Raw genomic sequence first — 22,723 nt, forward strand, 5'->3', positions numbered from 1 at the left:
AATTAATGATAAAATTACCCTATCCAAATATTGTATTGCTTGCAAAGTTATGGATTTTTTATCCTCTGTTATATCCATGTATGATGGTCACCCCTGCTTTTGAAAGACTAGCCTTTGTTTGCTATGGAGGTGGAGATTGTGATAATCACGCGTGCTAAAATTGCTTTTATATATTCAGAAATTTTGCTGACCTTCTTCTTTGAATCTATCTTCAAACATCAATGCGTGTAGCAGCTTTTGTACGATATAATCTATTTAAACTTAATTTGCTTAAATAAAAACTTATGCAAAAGACCACACCCGGTAGTAACTGCATAACATTCTACTACATTTTTTGATATGATAAGATTCACTTTTGGAAGCTCTTGGTTATTGCGGCTTGGTCTCCACTTTTAGCCTCCGGATATGGGCACCTTAACTAATAACAAGAATTATTGTTCCCTGGAGATTCTAGAGGAATGAGTCGCACTCAAGCACCTCAACCCCCATAGCTTTAGACAAAGCATAAAGGAAACAAGTAGTTATCAATATATCTAGCAATATCTGTATTGGAAACTCCTTACATAAACATCCCTCCCCTACCTTCTTTTATTGAGAAATGAAGACCAAACTCTTTTGGTTTTTGAACAGAGAAGGCTCATCTTCACTCCCGCCAATGTTTTTACAAGGTGTATTTGACAAGATTTTTACCGAATTATTCTTAAAATTTCATTGACGCAATACAAATTAAATTATACTCATAATACAGTATTTTTTAAATATGAATTTAACGACATCAACTAGGTCACGAGTAGGTGTTGGTCAAAGGCTTGTTCAAAATTATATATTACATTCGAATATACCATGAAAATAATTTGTTCGCTGACAATAGTACACGTGTTAGGTTGTCCAATTCGGGGAAGAAAAACCCACGGCACATTCGGGTCCCGGAGGAGGTAAACACTGTAGTGACAGCCTAATTATATAAAAAAGCCACTAATAACAGCCTCTCATCAGACTGTATTTTGATCGCTACTGGCTAATAATGTAATCTTCGGATGCTGGGATGCAGCAGCTATAGCGTATACGTGCTCGCCAACTGGTTACGTATCAGTCAAGAACACCACGATGATCACACTACGTGGGCTCCGATCCCATGGCGAGGACTATCGCAAGGTTTCTGACCTGTCACCTGTCTTTTTTAAAAAAAAAACAGTCAGTGCAGTGCAGCTGAAAAGCAGCAGCATATACACGACTAGCTGAGCACGTACGCTCGAAAAGAGCGCGTCCTCTCGTTCTGTCTTTTCAGCAAAAGCGCGCGCGTTCGATAGGTCTTTCGGTACACGCGTGGATGACAAGATATGGTGTCTGCGAGTTTTTTTTTCTTCCAATTTTTTTTTAAAAAAATAGAACAACGGTGCCAATGTCACTAAGTGCCTGTTTGGAATTAGGTGCTAAAGTTGAGCCCAACTTTAGCACCCTCAAATGGAGGACTAAAGTTTAGCACCTTTGTGTGTTTGGATAGAGTACTAAACTTTAGCACCTTTGGTGGCAAAAGATAACAGTACCCCTCCTTTTCCCTCCTCCCGCGTGCCAGCTCTGCCCCTCTCCCGCTGCTCCTCCAACAAATTCCCTCGTTCTCAGCTCGCTCGCTCGCTCAAAGCCTCCGCTGTTCTGTCTGCGTGCGCCACTCGCTTCCACCTTTCCATGACCCCAACGTCTTTCTCGCTCCTGCTCTTCTGATCCTAGGATGATGCGCCGCCCGACTGCCTGCTTGCGCACGCTGCAAAGGGAGGGGAGGGGAGGTTCGACCACGACCGCCGTCGCCGCCACCACGAGCTCGCAGAGGACCATGCCGAGATCCAGGTGCGCGCGGAGTCCGTGTTCCAAGCCATCTCAGTGGTTGTGGTGTCGCAGGTTTCTGACGGACATCAGTGCTCTTATACCATTGCAGTGGGGGGTCCAAGCCGCCACAGCGCGCGTCGTTGCGCACACCGCTGCACCTCAAGGCGACGGTTTGCTTCGAGGTGAGTGGCGGAGGAGTGGCAAGCTCAGGGACGGCTCCAGCTTCGGTGGCTTGGGCGCGCGGTAGAGGAGTCGGCGTAGCGGCCTCGGCTCGGAGGTCGCGGTCGCCGACGACGCGGAGCCCGACCTCGACGAGGCCTGCTGCTTCCGCAACCGAAGGAGATCCCGCCACCTCCGCGCCGGGATCTTAGGCTCCTCGGCACCGACCGCGGCCACGGTCTTCGCCTCCGCCGCCCTTGGCGTCTTCGGCTGCTGCGCCGCCAGAGAAGAGCTCGTTGGCGGGGAGCATAGACGTGGCCATGCATCCACCAAACAGGAACTCAAAGTCGGTGCCGGGCGGAGGCGGCGGGACCGAGCGGAGGAGGTCTGGCCGGCGGAGGTGGTGGGGCCGGGCGGATGAGGCAGGGCCGGCGGAGGTAGCGGGGCTGGGCGGAGGGCGGTGGGGCTGTGGCGAGGAGAGAGAGGGAGTGCGGGGAGGGAGGGCAACGGTGAAAAATCTGGACGAGGGATCGCTTTTAACAAGTTTAGCACCTCTTGGAGGGGTTAAAGAAAATGGAGGGTAAACTTTAGCACCTTTATTTGGGAATCCAGGTGCTAAAATAAGGTTAAAAGTGAGGTGCTTCCAAACACCGGCTAATATACGAGTACGGTCGTCGTAAGCGGGCGAACATCTGCGCCTTATGTTTTTTCGAAGGATGCAAACGTCTGCATTCGCTTTCGGAACGTGCTTCATTTCATCTTTGAATCTCCAGTGCTAATGATTGCTCCACTACTATAAAATCAAAAAAAATATATATAAGAGGACGAGTCGCTCTCACGACTCTCATGAGGACGAAGGGGGAAAAAACAAGAGCAGGGGTTGTAGACAAGGACGGCGAAGCTAATAAGCCTGCATGCACGTCTCGTTGTTGTTCCGCGATCATGACGTCGCCTAATGGTAGATGCTGCCTGAGCAAGAACATGCTGCCGCCGCCGCTGGAATGAAAGGTGAGGCAGCAACCCTACAAGCTTGTCAGATCAACCAAACCCCTCTTTCTAAAAAAACTGCAGCATGATAAAAGATGGACGACAAATCCCTGAGCAATACAAAATGGAATATTAACAAATCGAACAATAAATACTTTCATACATTAGCAGCCACACAAGCAGATAGTTAACAACTGAGAACTGGACTGCCCAATGCAGCTCTCAACGGATAGAATGGGACAGACAGGACATCTTGGAAACAGGATTAGCAGCATCTGAAGAACGTGACATTACAATTAAAGCAAGAAAGGAAACATAAAGATTGACCCGTGTTAAAAGCTCGATGGTGGCGTTCCTGATTGACAAATTCCAGTCCACAATTCAGTCCTTAACAGGAAACAGTCAAAGTGCTTGGTATCACAACGTACAATTGGTTCAGATTCCAACTCGAACTGTCAACGCCCTACTGATCACAATAGCCACAATGTAGGAATGCAAGCGTTGATCACGTTTGATTCAAGTCTTGAACCCATCGAAGCACATATTCCAATTTGGTTTCTGCAAGCAGCTGAAATCAGTGAACATTTAGCCATGCAAGTTGTACAAATACAGGCAGCATGGGAGTCTAGGAGAGGGAATAAAAGTGAAGGTTCATAATTCGCAATGGTAACCTGTCAAGGTTCATAATTCGGAATGGTAATAAACCTGAGTCTGAGTGGATGCAGTTCAATTATCTAATTTACGTCTGTATCTAGTGCATCTGGCTGCATCTATCCGTCATTATCAATCCTGGAAAGACTGCAGTGCAACATGGACAAGTAACGGCATAGAAAGCATATGTGCACAATGACCCATGGGCGTGCTTGTTTACAGGCATTTTACAGTGCTTACAGATCCTTGCACCTAATGTTTGCAATACTAAAGTCCAAATTGCAGTTAAGGACTTAGGGTACAGGATATGAAGTTTCCTAAATTTGGCCTTCCTACAGTTTTGAGAATCTTTCTTCTGGTCTCTACTACAGCTTGATGTGTCTTTGTATTCTGCAAAACATTATTCGACACATGCATATAGTATAACGCATTGACACCACTACATGCTTCTAAGAAATACATATATCCAGTGTCCACACCCAACTCATATTGAAAAAAATCCCCACATAATGGCCACCCGAACTCACTCAAACCTAACTTTGAGGCTAAGTTTTCCATCCAGTTATCCAAATAAATTAAAGAAAAATCGCTTGCTGGCGCTGTTCTAAACTGGTTTAAGTGGTGAAGTCCGCACTGCCAGCTGCCACACCCTAGAAACGTTTCGCACTAATATGTACTGTCTCCACAAAATTGCTACCCTTTTCAGTCCCAATGAATATCTCTATAGCAAAGCCACAAATTATTCTTAGATCGATAAACTTCATAGCTATTGGTGAGGTTGACATCAGGTAATTGAACCAAGCAATAAAAACATAAGAATTAGCATACCATTTAAACTCTGGAGGCACATACAAAAAAAACATGCTCAGATATTAGGTGTAACCATGCAAACCAACCACTAAGGCACTAACAAGATGAAAATCAAATTGTGCTAGATCAAAGTAGAATGTGAGAACTGCAATAAATTGATATTCCAGTTCTGCAGACATAACTGATTTCATTTCAACAAGCATGCAAAAGATGGGTTCCCCAGCCAGTGTTAGAGTGTATCAAAGCGAAATAAAACCAAGGAAAGCATCTGCAATAGTTTTGACTTTCCGAAACAGGTCAATACACCCATCATATAATACATGCTAACTGGGAATTTTTTGTGAAGGGGAAAGTTAACAACAATGCTTAATAAATGAGTGTTTGACACTGCACCGTAAAGAACACAAGATTAGCAACTGCCAGAAGACAGCTTGCTACAGAGAACATAACTTCTTACTATCTCAGCACACACTACATACAGAATAAAGAAAGAAGTGTTCTACATAAAGTTTCTTATGATGAAAAACATAGTAATGACAATATATGTAAAGATAATGTTATCATTGACATTGCCAATAGTGCTCAAGGTTAATGGAAAGATAAATCAGTTTGCTCCCAGGATAAAAGGCTGTGCTGTACAAACATCGCATTGCAAGAAACAAAGGATCAGAAAAAATACCTTATCATAAAAGAGGTATTCTGGTAGATAGTCGCTGTTTTCCTTCAAGGAAAGGCTCAAAAAGAGCATATAGCATATACTGTGATGTTTCTAATATGATAGAACAAGACAAGCTTTTATGAGATTGATTTCATGATATTTCATAGACAAGAAAGGCGTCAATCAATAAGTCATTGTTAATGCTTAAAAAGTAGACATCGATGCCCTACATGTCTCAACTCTCAAACAACAATGACGAGTATGGAAAACTATATGACCGCATAGAACTTTGATTATATTTCAGTATACCAGGACAAAATCTTGGACAGTGACATAGTCCGTACCACCAAAAAAGTTGAAAAACACAGCTATACTTTCTTAGCAAGGGTCCGCTGTTTTGTGCCATGCTCCACAACTTTCTCTTCGACATGCAGTCCCTTCCTCCGCCTAACAGAATTCATAAGCTTTTTAGCAAGGTTTGGCCCAATGCTTGAACCATCTCCAAATTCTTCAAGCTCATCCTGCGTTCTTGGGATAAAGAGAGGGTCCTCAGCAATGGCTTCCCAGTGGCTAAGAACAAGCAGAGCACTAGCTGCACCTGCAGTTAAACTCCTAAGTTCATTCGAAAACCCAACGCTCTCAGCGACTGGCAAGTAAGCATGCACTGTGAACAATGAGGTTCCTTCTTGCATCTCATCTTTCAGAATCCTTGCTCGCCTCTTATTAAGAACTCCATAAGTTGAACCTGATTGATCATATGGCGCGGTCAACTCACAGAAGTACATTGCCTCAACAATCCTTGGTTTGTTTTGAAGAACAGCTGCTCGGCATGCTTCTTTAACCGCAGTGATTACTTGACCACTGGAAATGTTGTATTGATCAAAGTGATTAGCAGCATCAGAGCCGTCTGCAAATAGGTAAGGCTCAACAATAAACGCCAGACCCCACATAGGTTCATCACATAAAGGCCCAGCATTTGCCGCAATCTGGAAACCTGAGACAATGTTGTTCCTTAGTGCCAGAGACTCTAGATGCAATGATTCAGGAGCATCTGCTGCTGATTCACCATTGTCAAGATTGCTGTTATCTTTGGTATCAGATTCCTTCACAAACCCCAATCTCTCAGAGACATGAGAACTACCACTCACAAGTATACCTTGCCTTCCATCTTGGATGGTTATCGCACGATCACTTGATTTTGCATCAGGCGAGAGGAGGAGATTTGGACCAACCTGCCACGGACCTAGTGACCAGATTCTTTCTAGGTATCCAAGCCATGTCTTTCTGTACCTCTCAAGTTTTTCTTTATCCACTTGATTGGAAATTGCTTCTAATTCACTGTCTATGGCATCGATCATACGCTGCCTAAGCGTCGCAGCAGAATTACCATCATCTTGAGAAAGCCTTGGATCCAAGACACCATCCCCTTTTGCTGTTTTCCCCTCAATTATTTGACCAAGCAATTGTTCACTTTCCTCAAGGACCTTAGTTAGAGCATTGGGAAGCCTCAAGACCTGAACTCGCACAGTGCATCTCCCATTTGGAGTAGTCCTCTCAGCAAACTCCTGTGGAGCCTTCATCCTCTCCACTAAACCAACACCACCTCCTTCAATTGTCTCTTTGAAGGAAACAAGGGGGTCTGAGACCACCAATTTGACCTTTGCAAATCTTTCCTCCAAATCCTTTATGCACCGTTCTAAATGTATCTCACCTGCGGCAGCAAGGACATGCTCACCCCTCTGTGTAACAGTATACTCCACAAATGGGTCTGCCCGGTTAAGAAGCTTGAGCCCTTTAACAAGAGCTCCCAGATCAGCTGGATTTGAAGGCTCAATTGCAACTTTGAGCATTGGGGACGCCTGGAACATCATACTTGAGAAGGGCCAGCAACTCTTTGTGGACGATAATGTGGCGCTCTTCAATATATGATGCCCAAGGCCCTGGATTGCAACAACACTCCCAGCACCCACACTGGCAACTGGCTTCAGGCCCTGTCCAAGCATCTCATACAAGTATTGCAGCTCCACTTCCTGCACATGCTTCTGCACTGCATCCCCTTTCAATGGATCATACAGTGGTGATAGCACAAAGACCTTCTGCCCTGCATGAAGGACCCCACTGAAGACCCTCGCAAATGCCATAAAGCACTCCTCTGGCTCACTGGCACCATGATGGTTCAACAGTTCCCCATTCACTCCCTTCAATGGCAACATCTTATATGGCACGGCAAACATCTTTGACACATAAACTACCACCGGCGCATCCACACTTACATCACAGGCCTCAACACACCTCCGAACCCTCTCTGCCTCCGCAACAACCTCAGGGCAACCAGCAGCATCTTCTGGTGTAACTTCCCTCTTTGGCATAAGCCGTGTGACCCTGAACCCTTGAGCAGCAACAGGGTCAGGCGTGCACTCCACCACCATATCCATCACAGCATCAGACAGCGGCAGCCACTGGCTCATTATGGACTGCAGCACCACCTTCGGATCTTTGTTCTTCAGCTCCCGTTCTGGAATTTTCAATTGGAAGTTTTCTACCAATTTCTTCACCCTCTTACTCTCGCCACCATCGTTCAGCACCAGCTCATACATCTTCCACAGGGCACTCAGCACAAACTCCACGAACATGGGCTGTGGGTCTGCGCTCTTGATGGCTTTCTTACCCACAACCTTCCCCGTCTTCTTATCGAGATATCTTGGGCCCCACAATCCTCTGAGGAAGGCGGAGGGGTTGACTCCGACCTTCCTGGCGTAGAGCTCAGCGAATTGTTGGGGGCGGAAGCCCCAGCCATCAAGTGCGCAGGCGAAGACGACATTGCCCTTGAGGGGCTGGAACGCGTCCTCATTGTCATCGTCGTCTTCAAAGTCCTCTGGAAGATCCTCAGTGGAGGACGACGAGCTGGAGGAGGGGTTGTCTTCGAGGGCGGAGAGGAGGGAGAAGTAGGAGTGCGAGCGCAGCGCTGAGTAGATGGAGTTAACGTCGGAGACGATGCGGTGGAGACGCATGTACGCCTCGGCGGGGGTGAGGCAGAGCTCGGTGATGAGGCGGTCGATCTTATTGAGCACGAGGCAGGGCCGGAGGCGCTCGACGAAGGCCTGGCGCAGCGCGGCGTGCGTCTGGATGTGCACCCCCTCGACGGCGTCGACTAGGATGAGCGCCGAGTCGGAGAGGCGCGCGGCGGAGGAGACCTCGGAGCAGAAGTCGATGTGGCCCGGGGAGTCGATGAGGCTGACACGGTGCCCGGACCGGGAGCGGAGCGCCACGGCGGCGGACTTCATGGTGATGGCGCGGCGCTGCTCCTCGTCGAGGTAGTCCATGAAGCGGAGCCGGCCGGCGAGCTTCGGGTGGAGGAGCCCGTCCCCGCAGGACGCCACCAGGTGGTCCGCCAGCGTGGTCTTGCCGTGGTCCACGTGCGCGAGGATGCACGTGTTGCGGACGCGGCGCGGGTCCGCCGCGGCCGCCTCGCCGGATCTCTCCGCCGCCGCCATTGCCGCCGTGGTGGTTAGGGTTTGGGCTTGGGGAGTTTTGGGTGGGGAAGGAAGAAGAAAGACGGAGAATGCTCTGGACTTTGGGAGCGGTGTGAATTGAAGGAGGGAAAAAATGTTTTGGGCCTTGTGGCCGTCCGTCCCTTGGGCCGGTTGGGACTGTCCTTTTCCTTTTTGGGTTTCGCTACGTAGAGGTCAAGAAAGCTATTTGGACCGTTGGATCTGCGGTCCAGTGACCTGCTGCCGTCGAAATAGACGAAGCGAAAACCACGCTCGATTCGTGGCGCAGGAAAGTCCGGAGCAGAAACTTGGCGCCCACGTGTCCTCCATGGAAAAAAAGTACAAATCAGAAACTTGGCACCTACGAAACTTGTTCGTGTAGATCTCTGGCCAATTTCGGCTCGTCCTCTCGATTTGAATATGTCTAGTGAGTAGTGACTTTTGTTTCCTTGCGAATTGTGATGAAACACGGTAGTGCTAAGGAAAGATGTCAGTTCACGGCCAGCTTCGAACCGCGATTGGAAGTACAAACTTAAATATCCGTTGACGAAGCGAAGATCAATTTCCATATGTAATTCAACTGCATCGTACTTTTAATCATCGGGACATGTGAACAATCACAATCACAAGGCAGAACGTGCGCAGAGGATGACTTCTGCATAGGATTGTGCATGTGATCAATATCAGAAATGCAGAAAGGAATGCCACCAATATATGCATAGGCAACAGTAAATTACCAGACATAAGAATATTTTGCTCAACGAGGCATAGAATTTTATGCCACACAAGATTAACCGGATCATATTATTATATAACTCTATAGACTATATATGCCCTATGGAGCCAGCAAAACTGACACATTCTACCTCAAATGTGTCATGCACCAAAAGACAGGGCAGACGACACGATCATATGCAACTGATATACTAAAGAGATCAATCCAATGCAAGTAGCTAGCCACCAGAATACAGGCTTCGACGACACAAATATTGACTCTAGGGACTTACCAAACCTGAAATGGCTACGAACTATGCAACCAATCCTCAAGTGAGTTCCTATTCTTCTTCCTTTTCCTTTTCTTTCTTTTTCTTTCTTTTTTTTTTCTGTATGTATGCTGCGTGTTGCCTCTTCGCTATCTTAAGGAAAAAAGGTGCACGCCGATGCCGAGTCTCTAGAACTAATAATCTCAAGACTGATGTGGAGGGACTATGGAGGTGACGAAGTGGAGGTAGGAGCAGCTCAGCGGTAGGAGGGAGTAGCCAGGGCCAGTTCGGTGCCCACCACACTGACACTGATCCCGCCGGCGTCTGCATTGAACAGGGCCCTCTTCCCCTCCAGAAGGCTGGCGCCGCAGGCCCCTGACGACGGGGACGAGGTGTCCTGCACAGGCCATGATCAATCGAACATGGATCAGATTGCATTGCAGCTGCCTTGATTTGTTAACTACCAATGCTCACAGACAGCAATCGAACAGCAAGAACTAACTAACTGTCAGAGAATCATGTTGCAGAGTGCAGACTAAAGAACGAGAGGACAGAGAGAAGGAGTGCAAGCTAGTGGGCTTACCACATGAAGTCGAGTCAGGCCGGAGAAATGCAGCAGCTTTTGAGGACTAAACCCGGCGGCGGCGGCAGTGCCGAACAGCTTTTGCGGCTGCAGTGGCGACCTCGGGCTGGGAAAGGACAGCTGCAGCTTGGCCGCTGCGTAGGTGGACGACGCCGAGGGCGGCGTGGAGAAGAGGGCGCCGAGCATCAGGTGTTCGTCCAGGCCCGACGACGACGCCGCCTCCTCAATTCCTGGGGCTCGCGACGGCCGCGGGAGCCCCGGCCCGGCGCTACCGGTGCCGCGAAGGATCCCCGGGCCTGGCGTGGCGGCGGCGGTTGGGCAGCTGCTGCTGGCTCCCCCGCTGATGGTCGTGCCGGACGCCATGCTGGGCCAAATCAGGAACGTGCCCTGTGGCTGTGGCTTGCAGACGCGGAAGCTGCTCTTCCTCGCCGTCGCCGTCGCCGGCTTGTCCGGGACGCCTTGGATGACGGTGCCGTCGGCCCGCGGGGTCATCTGGTCATCGGAAGCGAGGTACACTGTTGTGCGGGGAGCAGCTTCTTGATTGCCATCGCTAGGAGCCAATCCCAGCTGACGAGTTGTTTCAGTCTTCAGCGCCAGCACCAACTGATCCTGCACCATCCAGTTGGCACTGTTACTTCATTACTTGTACTCATGGATAATGGCAATTGTACATTTGCATAGGCTGAGCATGATCAACAAACAGAGTACATTGCCATGCAAAGAAGCTACCTTGAAAGAAAGGAAGGAGCTGGAGAGATAGGTAATCTGCTCCTCTAACTTATCATTCTTATCTGATATATGCTCGTACTTGTCCTGAAATCAGTCAGAGTCAGTAATTGTATTCAGAGCAGGCACAGAGATAGCAGAGAAGAATGTGCAGAGAACTGAACCTAAAAAACATCCATGCTTAATTACAAATAACAGTGAAATAGATGTTACAGGTGAATGCATGAATGTACCTTGAAGGATAACACCTCCTCCTCCAGCTCACCATTCATCTGAAACACATTCTCGCACATATCCTGAAATAAAAGCAAGATAGTTTCTGTAAATGCAGCTAGCATAGTCACTGCTTTCACCATGAAGTATTCCACGCATCTACTGAAACTCTGAAAGACAGAAACATGTTCAGAAATGTCGATCACTAAAGACAATTAGCAGGCTTGGTGTCTGAGTTTTGATTTTATTTGAAATTAACTGCCAGATTTTTTTTCAAGCAGAGAAAGTTTGCTGCATATGCATGTACTTACCTTCAAAGAGAACACCTGCTTCTCAAGCTTTTCGTTAGCCCTCACAGCACTCCGGTACTTCTCCTGACAAACAAATTGAATAACTTCCATCAGTGCATTCAAAATGGGTATGCGAAATCAAGTTTTTGTTAGTTCCTCAGTAGAACAAGTGGCACTTCGGTACTTCTGACAAACAAATTGAATAACTTCCATCAGTGCATTCAAAATGGGTATGCAAAAACAAGTTTTTGTTATAGTTCCTCAGTAGAACAAGTGGCACTCCGGTACTTCTCCTGACCAACAAATTGAATAACTTCCATCAGTGCATTCAAAATGGGTATGCGAAAACAAGTTTTTGTTAGTTCCTCAGTAGAACAAGTGGGGGAAGTAAAACAGCGAAAGTGCAGTTTCAAGTTTTCATGCTGTTTGGATCATGGACATCAGTACGTCCTTGCTTCAGAATTTCAGAGACTGGAAAAGCAGTTGATAGGAACCATATCGAAATAGCAGACTCTGAACCAAGACTAGCATTCTAGCACTTCAATCAATAGACGAAAATGCTGGATGAGAAGTTAGCTTTGCACAACCAAACATACAGAAACTTTGCAAATGCTGGAAGTGCATATGTTCCCTTTTTCAAATGAAGACGTAAAGTGCATATCCAAATATACAGAAACTTGCACATCAATGCAATTACATATCTTGCTCAGTTCTAATCAGAAGAACCAGAAAAATGCCATCTTTCTTGAAAAATAAAGGGGACAGCAATACAAGTGAGGATTGACTATTGAACGGAGCTGATCTTTTGCATACCTTCAATGAACTGTAAGCTCTTTCTGCATCAAAGTTCCCATCCTTGTCCACCAGCTGCTCCATTTGCCTTCACACACCACCACAAAGTCAAATTTGGCATAGAAATGGGAAGAAATCCCACGCTATGTAAGAACTTAAACAACAATGGTGTCGCAACAAAAATACAGAGTGCAGACCTTTTTACGCCATTGACCTCCTCGGTGAGCTCCTCAACCTGCCTTTTGACTAGTAGGTCGCCGGCAACGAGGGAGACGTCGTCACCTGGCTTCCATCCCGGTGGTGGCACCCAGTATGGATCAGACACACCGGCCTGTCGCCGCACCTCAGCAAGCTCGGCCGGCTCCAGCCAGTACTCCATCGCACCATCCGCGTTGTGCCGGCGGCGGAATCGGTGAACGCTGCCTTCTGGCACCCGGCCGGCCATGTGCTTGAGTAGGTGGTCAAGGAGGCCGGTGTCGCCGATGTGCTTGCGGGCTTCCTCCCGCAGCACATGTCGCATCACCGGCGCGCCGGAGCGGGCACAGCGGGACCGCATGATGTCGAGCAGGCTCCTCTCTGCCGCGGCGTAGCGCTCGGCTGACCACCGGTCCTTGCCGTGCCGAGGGTCGCCGTCCCTGGACTCCACGGTGCGATTCTTCGCCTTCTTTTTGCTGCCACCCTGAACCTTGCGGTTCGTATTGCCATCGTCTCTGTGCTTGTCCTTGCTGCTTCCTTCTGCCTCCCGCTTCCTCTTACAGTTCCTTTCGCTCCTCGTAACTTCCTGCGTGCCTGGACGCTGCTGCTCCTCTCTGACGCTGACCTCTGTGTTGCAACCATCGACGCCAGCCTCCTTGGGAGCTTCATCACGATGCCGGCCAATGTACCTGACACGGCGCCTCATGCCCCACCCGGCGCCATCACACTTCAAGGTGGTGAGCAGGCAGGAGTCGGCTACCGGCGGCAGCGGCGCCTGCTGGGACGCGGCGAAGTCGTAGAGGCAGGGTTTGACGAGCCAGAAGTTGACCTGGTGCACCGCGCCCTCGAGCCCCTCCTCGGCCACCCGGCGGCGCAAGATGCGCGCAGCGTGGTTGCTGCTCATGACGAAGCGTTCGTCGAGCTCCGGCCCGGTGCCTGACGCCGGGTAGGAGGAGAAGAAGCTGCGCAGCGCCTGGAGGGACGGGAATTTCACCGTGACGTCCAGGTTTGTGCACTCGCTCACCTACACACAGGGACATCAGACTATCAGAAAACAAAACCAGATCAAACATGCCAAACGGATCAATAAATCGAGAGCAGCAGCTGAATCCCGGATAGAAAAGCCTCACCTTTACCACCCGTACGGATTTCAGATGGATTGGGGATTTGGGGGCCAACTTCTCGTGGTCGATCTCGTAGAAGGTTCCTGATGAAACCAGATCAATTCACACTAGTGTCAAGTGAGTGCGGCGTGAAGAATAATGGGTGAGTGTGGCAGTGATGCACCATATATATGCCCGGCCGTGCTCACCAGCGTTGTAGGTGGGGGTGTCGACAAAGGTCAGGCTCTGCCTGCTCAGGGGCGACCTGGGTTGGATCCTGGTGTCGTGGTTGGCATCATCCCTGTCATTTCTGCTGCTGTGGTTACTGGTCTTCTTCTTGAAGTAGTACTTGCTCACCTGTGGCTTCTTGTGATGTGCAATGGTCACAGATAACAACAGGTGAGACAACAACCGACATCATTTAACACTACAATACAATACACCACGAGAAATAAAAAAGCGAGACTATACAGAAAGGGAACATTTTGTTCGCTTTCCATATGACAACCAGACAAATTAAATCTACTTTTTGGCATGCAAAAGGTTTGTTAGTTGGTCCAGTTTTGATTCGTGAGCATTTGCTTGTGTACATCTCCGTATATGAATTTCAAAATGATATATCTATATACACACCAGAAAGAATTTACGTATCTAGATAATTATCAAAGTCAACTTGAAATGTTAATTTGCTGACAAGTGAATTAATGGCACAGGGGTAAATTGTGCAACTATCTGGTACTTTATTCAGGACAAAGGTTATATAGTTATGCTAATTGCCTTAATGGATTCAAACAAACCAATATGTAACACTAATCCATTAGGAGAATCATGAAAGTAACTAGTGAAAAAATCAACAAGGTGACACATCAATCTATGGCTGTATCTCCTAACAACAGTTGTTCAGAGAATATGCATCTTAATTCCCACAAACGATAATTTTAAAAAGTGTTACGTATATATGTAGAATATCAAGTGATCAGTTGCACAAAGGACTCGTACAAAATTTACGGATGCATCTTCCATTGACCAACCAGACCATGAGAATGTAAAAAGTAATATAAAGCCCAACACAACCGGTGTGTTTAATTTGGCAAACTTTATGACATATTTATCTGCACGATTTTCTTTTTAGCGGCTACTCCCTCCGTCCCAAATTACTATTCATTTTAGCTTTTCTAGATACATAGTTTTTACTATACATCTAGATATATATTATGTCTAAATACATAGCAAAAGTTATGTAATTAGAAATGTCAAAATAAATAGTAATTTGGGATGGAGATAGTATGTTTCATCATCGGCTACAAAGTGCACGGGTAGAATTAATCAAAGGAGGCAGCTACGGGGAGGGGGCTCCCCCGATAAAGCTCGATCGAGCCCCCGCAGCCCCCACCCGCAGCCTTATCCGCTCGCGCTCGTGGAGAAAAAAAAAAGAGAGAAGGACTATGCTTCCGCCGATCGCTAGCGCCGCCGCCTCGCCGGCGTCGTCCGCTCTCCTCTTCTCCTCCCCTCCCCCTCCTAATCCCCATCCCCCTCTCACCTTCTTCCGCACACATCCCTCCCCCACCGCCGGCTCCACCGCCGGCCACGGCTGGGGGCGACCTCGCCGCCATGCCGCACCGCCCGCCTCCCACCCCCGCCGCGCGCCCCCGCCCTTCCTAACCACTCCATGCTTCGCCCCTGCCGCCGACCCTTCCCAACCGGACATCCTGCACCGCCCGGCAGCCCGCACCCTCGCCAGCTCGCCTCCGCCGAGTCGGCCGCCACCCACAGCCATCCCTCTAAGGGCGTCGGCCATGGAAGGTCCCCCGAACCCCAAACCCTAACCCGAACCCTAACCCCGCCGACCTCCGCCGTCGGCCGCTCCGCCCACAAGCCTCCCAAGTTGGAGGAGATCGTCGGAAGTGAAGCTAGTTACTTGCTTCATTTGATTTGTTACTTTTCACTTTTTTTTCCTTTTCTGGCATTCCTCATCCGCCTCCTTTCCTCCGATTTCCGAATCGAGAGGGCTCTCACGATAAGCTTAAACCAAGAGCCCTCTCAATTTATCTTTCACATTAAACAAAATACTAATAGTTGTTCCATAAATACCAACAGAATTTCTGACTCCCAGTCGCCCTCAGAAAATTACTACTCGGCTACAACTAATGTAAATCATTCCAGATTATACCCGGCCCAGCAAATTGAACATGCATGCTGCAATAAATGAGCTCAGCAAATTTAAATTTAACAAGGTTCATGGAGAATACTAGACCAATTCTAGTTGATGATTAGCAACCTATAGCATGCATGCACCTCTCTTAACTGAACAAGACCACTCTACCAAGCTGGTTAACCTAGCAACTCTGTAGTTCAGAATGCAGAAAAAACTATCACTGACGATAACACATCAACACCGTACTGCTGCGTATCTTGCAAGATCATCAAAGCATGTATCAACCGCATCTCAAATTCTCAAGTACACATCCGGCCGAATCACCCAAAAAGCAAACTAAAGCAGCACACACAATCACACAATATGATATCAGCGTAGCTGACCCGAGCAAGCAGTAGATCAGTGGAAAGCCAAAGTAACAGATCATCAGCGCCAGATAACAGAAGGCAAGCAAAAGGTAATCGGATTGGCAAAAGCCGCTTTATAGTCTCTACGTGTACTGCGACCGTACTGGCCCCACGTACGTACCGGCGAGTTCAGCAGATGGGCCGCGAGCGCAGGAGCCGCCTGCACCGTCTCTGCGTCCATCTGCATCCCCGCCGACCGTCAGAGCTTTGTCTCCTGCAAAAGCAAAAGCTAAACCAACCCGTCGATCAAATCAGCACACAGGATAGTTAAAACTTAAAAAGCACCACTGAATCAAGCAAGAATTCCAGAACTAGCTGATCTCATGGCCGGCCGGAAACCTTGTGTTTGATCGAAATCAGAAGAATTTTGCGAAACCCAACCAAATTAAATGCACTAACACGCACGGAAAAATTAAATGAACTAGCACACCAGACTGCATTCTCTCAAACTGGTGGGATCTAGAAATAAATTCGAGAAAATCTTCAAAAACGATAGGCTTGCGATTGCACCAAAAAGATAAGCAAAATCAACGAATTGCCAAACTGAGATCGAACCTGCAAGAGGAAAAGAGGGAGAGAGCGAGCCTCGTCTGGTCAAGCAGCAGCGCATGGTACACTGGCTAGCTAGAGTACGAACCTGCAGCCGCTTCTGCTGCTGCTAGCCGCACGGATCAAAAGCGAGCGCGGCGGCCTCGGAAAGCAGCGACAGGGAAGAGATCGGAAAGGAAAAACTAGCTGCTCTTGCGATCGAACCACGAAGCTTTTTGGCAGTGCCACGGAATCGCGCAGCGCGGTAGGCTTCCTCCTGCCTGCAGCCTCTCGGGCAAAAACCAAACCAACACCACCACCCAGGAGACGATCGAGTAGCAGAAAAACGGCAAAAGGAATCCCGATTCCCGATGCTCTTCGCATCAACCAGCGCAACCAGCTCGCGCGCCCCGAGATCGAAACGAACCAGATGGAGAAGACGCCCAGATCAAAAATTTAAAACGAAGAACAACGATGAGATCAACCGCAGAAGGCAGAACACCATGCGTGCGTGCGTGCGTGATCAGGCAACTCACCTGTAGTGCTTGTACTTGCTGCTGGTGGTGGTGGTGATGCTTAATTGACCAACCCCTAATGCTTGCTGCTGCCTACTACGGGATCGGGATGGGATCCGAACTAAGCAAATTAGGCTGAAATGCGGCGAGGAATTAGATATTGGGGAGGAAATTAAATCAAATCGGGTGCTAAAAATTCCGAAATCTACTGGCTATTCGGATCGATCGGCCGGGGGATCGATCCCAAAAGGTGGGGGCTTTGGGGAGGTGAGCTAGTTCATGGGATGTGGTGGATCGGGACGTGGGGCTAGGGTTTTTGCGGCTCCCTCCCCCGGCCTCACCTCGCCGATCTCCAGGCCTCGTCCCGGGATTAAATAGCGGCGTGGGGAGGTGCCGTGCAGCAGGGATGGCGTGTGTGTGTGTGACGCGAGAGGGAGGGAGGGAGGGGAGGGCGCGCGTGGGCGAGAGCCGGTGGCCTCGTGGGCCCGCGCTGTCGGCGAGAGTGCGGAGCGCGCGAAGGGCCGCCGCGAAACATCTGGCGATGGCGCACGCCGGCGCCGCACGGGCGCGAATGGAGGGAGAGAAGAGGGGGAGGGAGGGTGTGAATGTGTAGTGTGATGATGAGGCGAAGAGAGCAGTAAATGTGATAGGCTGATGGCACTGGCACTGCTTCGTTGACATTCTCGTGTCTCAAATGCACGCAAACTACTGGGCTCGCCCGGCCCACAGAAACAGGCGTGTTTGCTTCGAAAATATCTACTGCTACAACTTGCTGTCCAACAGAGTTGTTTGGTTACTGGACAGCGCACTCCCTTTCCCGCTGTAATTTTCCGTCCCCGCCTCTCTCTCCCTCGTGTGGTAAAATAAGCTGCTGGCCCGGCCGCAAGCGGGGCCCACCGGCGGGTTGGTTGGAGCTCGCATCGCACGCACGCACGCCCGCTGCACGCATGGTTCGTGCCCGGTTGCCCATGCCCGAGCGCAAGACACAGCACAACGTGGTCGATTGGGTCGGAGTTACCGCTGTGGCTGCTTGATCTGCGCAAACCAGAGTCTTGCTCGTTTCGACTTGCAATCAGTCTCGCTAGTCATTACTGTGCTTACTGTGCTTGCCCCTGGGTGTATATTCGCACAGCTTTCTAAAAGTCATTGTGCAATTGAAGATGCACCTAAGGATTGGTTGAAAAATAAAACCTAGACTATGATCCTGGTTCCTTCAGTTCATGACTAAACTTTAGTCCCACCTCTATTTGGTTCTATGGACTAAAATAGACTAAAGTTCGTAAATGTTGTTAAATAAAGACTCTTTTACTCTTCTTCCCTACCCTCCTGATACCCCTGCGCCTACTACCGCTGGAACTCCAACTACCGCTGGTTGCAGCTTTTGCCCATTGTCCGCCGCCCCTAATCTCCATCTCCGATGCTGGTGGAGCATCGCCCGGGCATGCCCAACCTATCCTGCCACATGCGAACTCCCACGCGATGCAGGCAAGATCCTTTGTGCGCCAGTGAGTAGCAGAGCGAGTGGAGGATTGGCCCGAATGGAGGATTCGGTCGCAAGGTGAGCTCAAGGGGCGGCGTCGCGTTGATTTGGATGCTGGGAGGCTCAACGGGGCGGCGGCGCGTCGATTTGACCGTCGGAGGACCCCGAGGGGGTGGCGGCAGTCCTTCTTGTCACCTTTCCCCATGGCGGGCGAGCACCGCTGCACGTTGAAGCTCCACCGGCCTAGCTGCGGGGCAAGCGAGCTCCTACGGTGCAGCCACGGTGCGGCCGAGCGCCGCCGCGTAGGTAAGAGGAAGGAACAGCGGTGGGCCCGCATAGGTAGGCAGTAGCGAGGGAGGGGAGCAGCGGTGGGTAGGCGCGAGCGGAGGAGCGACGGCACGGGGAGGCGAGCGGGAGGGCGGGCGACGGCGGCGGGCGGGAGGGAGGCCGGGTGGGAGGGAGGGCAGTAAATGAGAGGTAGGGGTGTCCCCAACATCCTTTAGTCCAGTTTTGTGGATTAGAGGACTAAAGGCTTTACTCCAAAATTTAGTCCACTTGTTTGGGTGTTTAGGGACTAAAAAGTACATATTTTAGTCTAAAAGACTTTAGTCCATGGAACCAAACACCCCCTATGATGATGGCTCCTCCCTCGCAAGTCGCGAACAAGTGTTTATTATTTTAAAGACGTGGATTGAAACAATCTGAATAAGTCAAATATTTCATCCAAGCTCTTAATAATAATAATAGTTAAGTCTATTTTATTTTCTAGAATAAAGAATTATTAATTGGAGTTAAAAATGGTTTATTGGGCCCTCGTGGAACCCGAGCCCAAACAAGATGCGTCCACGCCAGCCAGCAGCCCGGCAAAGTGTGGAGAGCTACTGCAACAGAGTCTGCCCGGAAATCGTCCGGACGAGCCCGGAGCTCTTCTGGATCCGATCGACGACGTTCGCGAAACGTCAAACGTGGGCTAAAATGGATCGTTAAAGTAAACCAGCGCTGGCCCAGGCCCAACCGACCAAGCAGCAGAGCACAAGATAAATCGGAGCGTTGCTCTCTCTCAAAAAAAAAAAAAAAAGATAAATCGGAGCGGTTCGGCCTCGTTCTTGTCCGCGCCGCGATTTCGTTGCCGCCAAGCAAATAAAATCTCCCAATCCGTCCTTCTTCCCCCACCCAGGACATCCCGCTATCCTCATCCCGTCGATCCAACCCAGAGGAAATCCAGATGGATCGCCGCCGTCCTGCAGCTGCCGGCTTCGTCTCCCCCGACCCCGATGTCCACCAGCTCCCGCGCCCTTCACCGGCCACGGAGACCGCCGGATCTGCCACTTCTTCACCCCGCTGCGCCACGCCGGCGGCGGAACGCGTCGTCCCCCGAGCGCCGCCGCGGCAGGGGCGTCGACCCGCAAGAGGAGTCACGTCGAGGCCTTCGGCAGCACCGAGGAGTACGAGGAGACCTGCAGCCTCGGCGAGGGCGGCTTCGGCGCCGTCGCCAAGGTGCGCCACCGCGTCACCGGCGAGACCGTCGCCATCAAGCGCCTCACCGATCCCGAAGACGAATTCTGCCGCGAGGAGCTGCTGCGGGAGGCGCGCTTCCACGAGGCCTGCGGCGCCCACCCGTTCATCGTCGGCTTCCACGGCGTCGTGCGCGACCCGGCCACCGCGGAGCTCCGCCTCGTCATGGAGTGCGTCGGCGGGCCAAGCATCCACGGATTCCTGCGCGACCAGGGGAGCCGCGGCCGCCTGCCGCTCCCGGAGGCCACGGTGCGCGCCGTCATGTGGCAGCTGCTGACGGGCGCCAAGGCGATGCACGAGAAGCACATCTTCCACCGCGACATCAAGCCGGAGAACCTCCTCATCAGCGACGACGGCAGGACCGTCAAGATCTGCGACTTTGGGATGGCCATATCCCTGTCCGAGGCGCCGCCGTACGAGCCGGACGCCGGCACGCTCTGGTACATGGCGCCCGAGTTGCTGCTGGAGAAGGAAGACTACAACGCGCTCGTCGACACCTGGGCTTTGGGCTGCGTCATGGCCGAGCTCATCAACGGGAAGATGCTGATCGACGAGGGCCGCGACGAGGATGGGCAGCTCCGCGAGATCTTCGAGGTGCTCGGCTACCCAGACGACAGGACGTGGCCGTGGTTCTCGTCCACGCCGTTCGCCATCGAATTGCTGCCGGAGCTGGATGTGCACCATCGGAACCACTTGCGCGAGATGTTCCCTGAGGCAGTGCTGTCCCAGCAAGGATTCGAGGTCCTGAGCGGCCTTCTCACCTGCAACCCCGACGAGCGGCTCACGGCGGCGGCCGCGCTCAAACACCCATGGTTTGCCAAGGTCGACGCGCTGGAACTGCCGAGGAAAGAAGAGGTGTCATCGGCGTTGCCCAAGAAGGAGATGCTCGTGGTTCCTTGTGCGTGACTTATTTTGAGAGCGTCCGTAGTTTGAGTGTTTGAAGTTTGACTACTTTGACAGTGTCCGTAATCTGGTTGTTGTATGAATTAATGTAAAGACCTGTCTACAGTTCCGAACAGGCCGTGTAAATGTTTCTTTGGTAGTGTTGCGATTGTTGTGATGTGAAACTACATTATTGAATCCATTTGTGAAATGAATTTTGCTAGAGCAGAATCGAAGCAGCATGTACATGCTGCTGGTCTCTTTGTACATCTAGACATCTAGTAATTCCAGATCCATTGATGGCGGTGTCTGCTGGCAAGCAAATGTGGCCACACGAACAATTTCTTCTCCCTTCTGGCCTGTCCTATCTGAGGTGCATTTGCTGATCTGCCCCTTCACTAATTTGAACATGCCACTGCTTTCTATGTTGTGCAGGCGTGGCATTATAGCCATCTCATGGGGCTAGCTTGCCGTTGCTTTCCGATAATATCCAACACCTTATTTGGAGCGATCTGCCCCTTCACTAATCCGAACATGCTTAGCGTTTTCCAAAGCTCAATAGCAGATATCCTCTAATGCTCTGATGAGCGTCTAATAGGTTGTGCTGTATGCTACATGTTCTTTTGCTTTCGTTTGGGAAAAGCTAAACGTTGGTCGAGTGATTTGGAACGAGCTAGCGCTCGATTTTCGGTCCATCCAATCGGCCCAAGCGACGTAAAGCTTTTCCCTGTGTTCCACCGTTTGATCATGCTAGAGTTTTATTTTGTCTGGTATGTGGGATCCGCTATCAGCTGCCATGACTCTCTCCCTATCCATTTGTCTTCTCCGCCGAGCATTGGGGAGAACTCCAGGTGAGGCAATTTCTAGATTTTACAGCAATTTCGGTGATTCGCACCGACTGAACCCGTTTGAGCTTTGAACTGTCTCCGCTGGCTTAGTATCCTTTGTGATTCTTTTCTTACCTGATTTGTGTGGATTTCGTGGTGTTTTGGGAAGTTCGCAGCTTTTAATTTTTGACTGCTTCTAATGTAGTTAGTTGGGTTTATGCATAAAAGAAATTTTGCTGGATTGGTCGACCTCATTGAGTCTGATTGGTTTGTAGTTGTATTTGTGTGGCTAGGTTTTTGGATTCGATTTGTAGGTGACGTTGTTTCTGATATTTTTTTCCCGCTGTCCCCTTTGGATTTAGTGGATATTTTAGTTGATCTGCGACTCTCTAGCTCTAAAATTGTTGCAGATTTTCGAAGGGAACAACCTACGGTCTAGTTGACATTTGTGATTAGGCAATTCAATTATATTTTGATTTGGGATAGGGTTAGAATGTTTTGTAGGTGATTTGGGACTGATGAAATGGTGATTGTCATGTCTCCATCCTCGAAGGTCAATTAGGTCAATCTAATTATTTGGGTTATCTGCATCTAAGCCAGTTCGCCAAAGGGATGCTGGGTGTGTTGACGCAAAAATCGGACGGTGACCTTCACGTACTAACACATGAAAGGTCTGGGAGATTTGCTTCACTCCGGTGCAGGTCCTGTAGATCCGCGCGCGTGATATACGTGGGCGTGTCAGTCAGTTTGACCATTCAACTGACAAGGTGAGGATAGTCCTTTTGAAGTTTGAGTCGACTGGCCGATCAGGCTGATGTGATTTTGGCACAAACAGTGATGATAGCGTAGAAAAATAAAGCATGATGAATAAATTATCGGCTATGAAGCCGATTCCAGTATCCTGATGAGCTTGAGTGACTCATCGGCTATCCAAGCCGATTTGATAATG

The 22,723-nt window shown here is 49.8% G+C and overlaps 3 protein-coding genes across 5 annotated transcripts; 1 reads left to right on the forward strand and 2 right to left on the reverse strand.

The window, feature by feature from the left end:
- Positions 1-5,268: 5,268 nt before the first annotated feature.
- Positions 5,269-8,666, reverse strand: LOC140220064 (uncharacterized). The gene has a single exon (XM_072290597.1). It carries the CDS (start codon positions 8,581-8,583, stop codon positions 5,458-5,460), a length of 3,126 nt encoding a protein of 1,041 aa, XP_072146698.1. The 5' UTR covers positions 8,584-8,666; the 3' UTR covers positions 5,269-5,457.
- Positions 8,667-9,270: 604 nt separating this feature from the next.
- Positions 9,271-17,645, reverse strand: LOC117835236 (protein AMEIOTIC 1-like). Of its 3 annotated transcripts, none has more exons than XM_072290600.1 (11): positions 17,092-17,645; positions 16,149-16,241; positions 13,675-13,828; positions 13,493-13,569; positions 12,365-13,386; positions 12,189-12,255; positions 11,397-11,459; positions 11,106-11,168; positions 10,876-10,959; positions 10,147-10,755; positions 9,271-9,960 (listed from the first exon to the last, which is right to left on the reverse strand). In XM_072290600.1, the coding sequence occupies exons 2-11, from the start codon at positions 16,212-16,214 to the stop codon at positions 9,820-9,822; spliced, it is 2,346 nt and encodes a 781-aa protein (XP_072146701.1). In that variant the 5' UTR covers positions 16,215-16,241; positions 17,092-17,645; the 3' UTR covers positions 9,271-9,819. The 3 variants fall into 3 exon arrangements, with proteins under 3 accessions (XP_072146701.1, XP_072146700.1, XP_072146699.1); XM_072290599.1 differs by having other exon boundaries at positions 16,149-16,256; positions 17,092-17,644; XM_072290598.1 differs by having other exon boundaries at positions 13,675-13,831; positions 16,149-16,256; positions 17,092-17,642.
- Positions 17,646-19,636: 1,991 nt separating this feature from the next.
- Positions 19,637-21,178, forward strand: LOC117835237 (putative cyclin-dependent kinase F-2; the record flags this gene model as incomplete). Its single annotated transcript, XM_034714606.2, has 1 exon — positions 19,637-21,178. A coding segment is annotated over one exon (1,335 nt), but the record flags the coding sequence as incomplete, so codon positions are not given.
- Positions 21,179-22,723: the final 1,545 nt, after the last annotated feature.

This window comes from Setaria viridis, chromosome 9 (genome assembly GCF_005286985.2).
Source record: "Setaria viridis chromosome 9, Setaria_viridis_v4.0, whole genome shotgun sequence".
Classification (NCBI taxonomy): Eukaryota; Viridiplantae; Streptophyta; class Magnoliopsida; order Poales; family Poaceae; genus Setaria; species Setaria viridis.

What these genes read in the sequence shown, in the direction of transcription:
- LOC140220064 (XM_072290597.1), bottom strand. Translation starts at nt 8,583, where the DNA reads ATGGCGGCGGCGGAGAGATCCGGCGAGGCGGCCGCGGCGGACCCGCGC.
- LOC117835236 (XM_072290598.1), bottom strand. Translation starts at nt 16,214, where the DNA reads ATGCAGATGGACGCAGAGACGGTGCAGGCGGCTCCTGCGCTCGCGGCC. An exon ending in CCCATCTGCTGAACTCGCCG is followed by an intron (nt 13,832 to 16,148) that starts GTACGTACGTGG and finishes GCACATCACAAG; the next exon opens with AAGCCACAGGTGAGCAAGTA. An exon ending in GAGGTCAATGGCGTAAAAAG is followed by an intron (nt 12,256 to 12,364) that starts GTCTGCACTCTG and finishes TGGTGTGTGAAG; the next exon opens with GCAAATGGAGCAGCTGGTGG.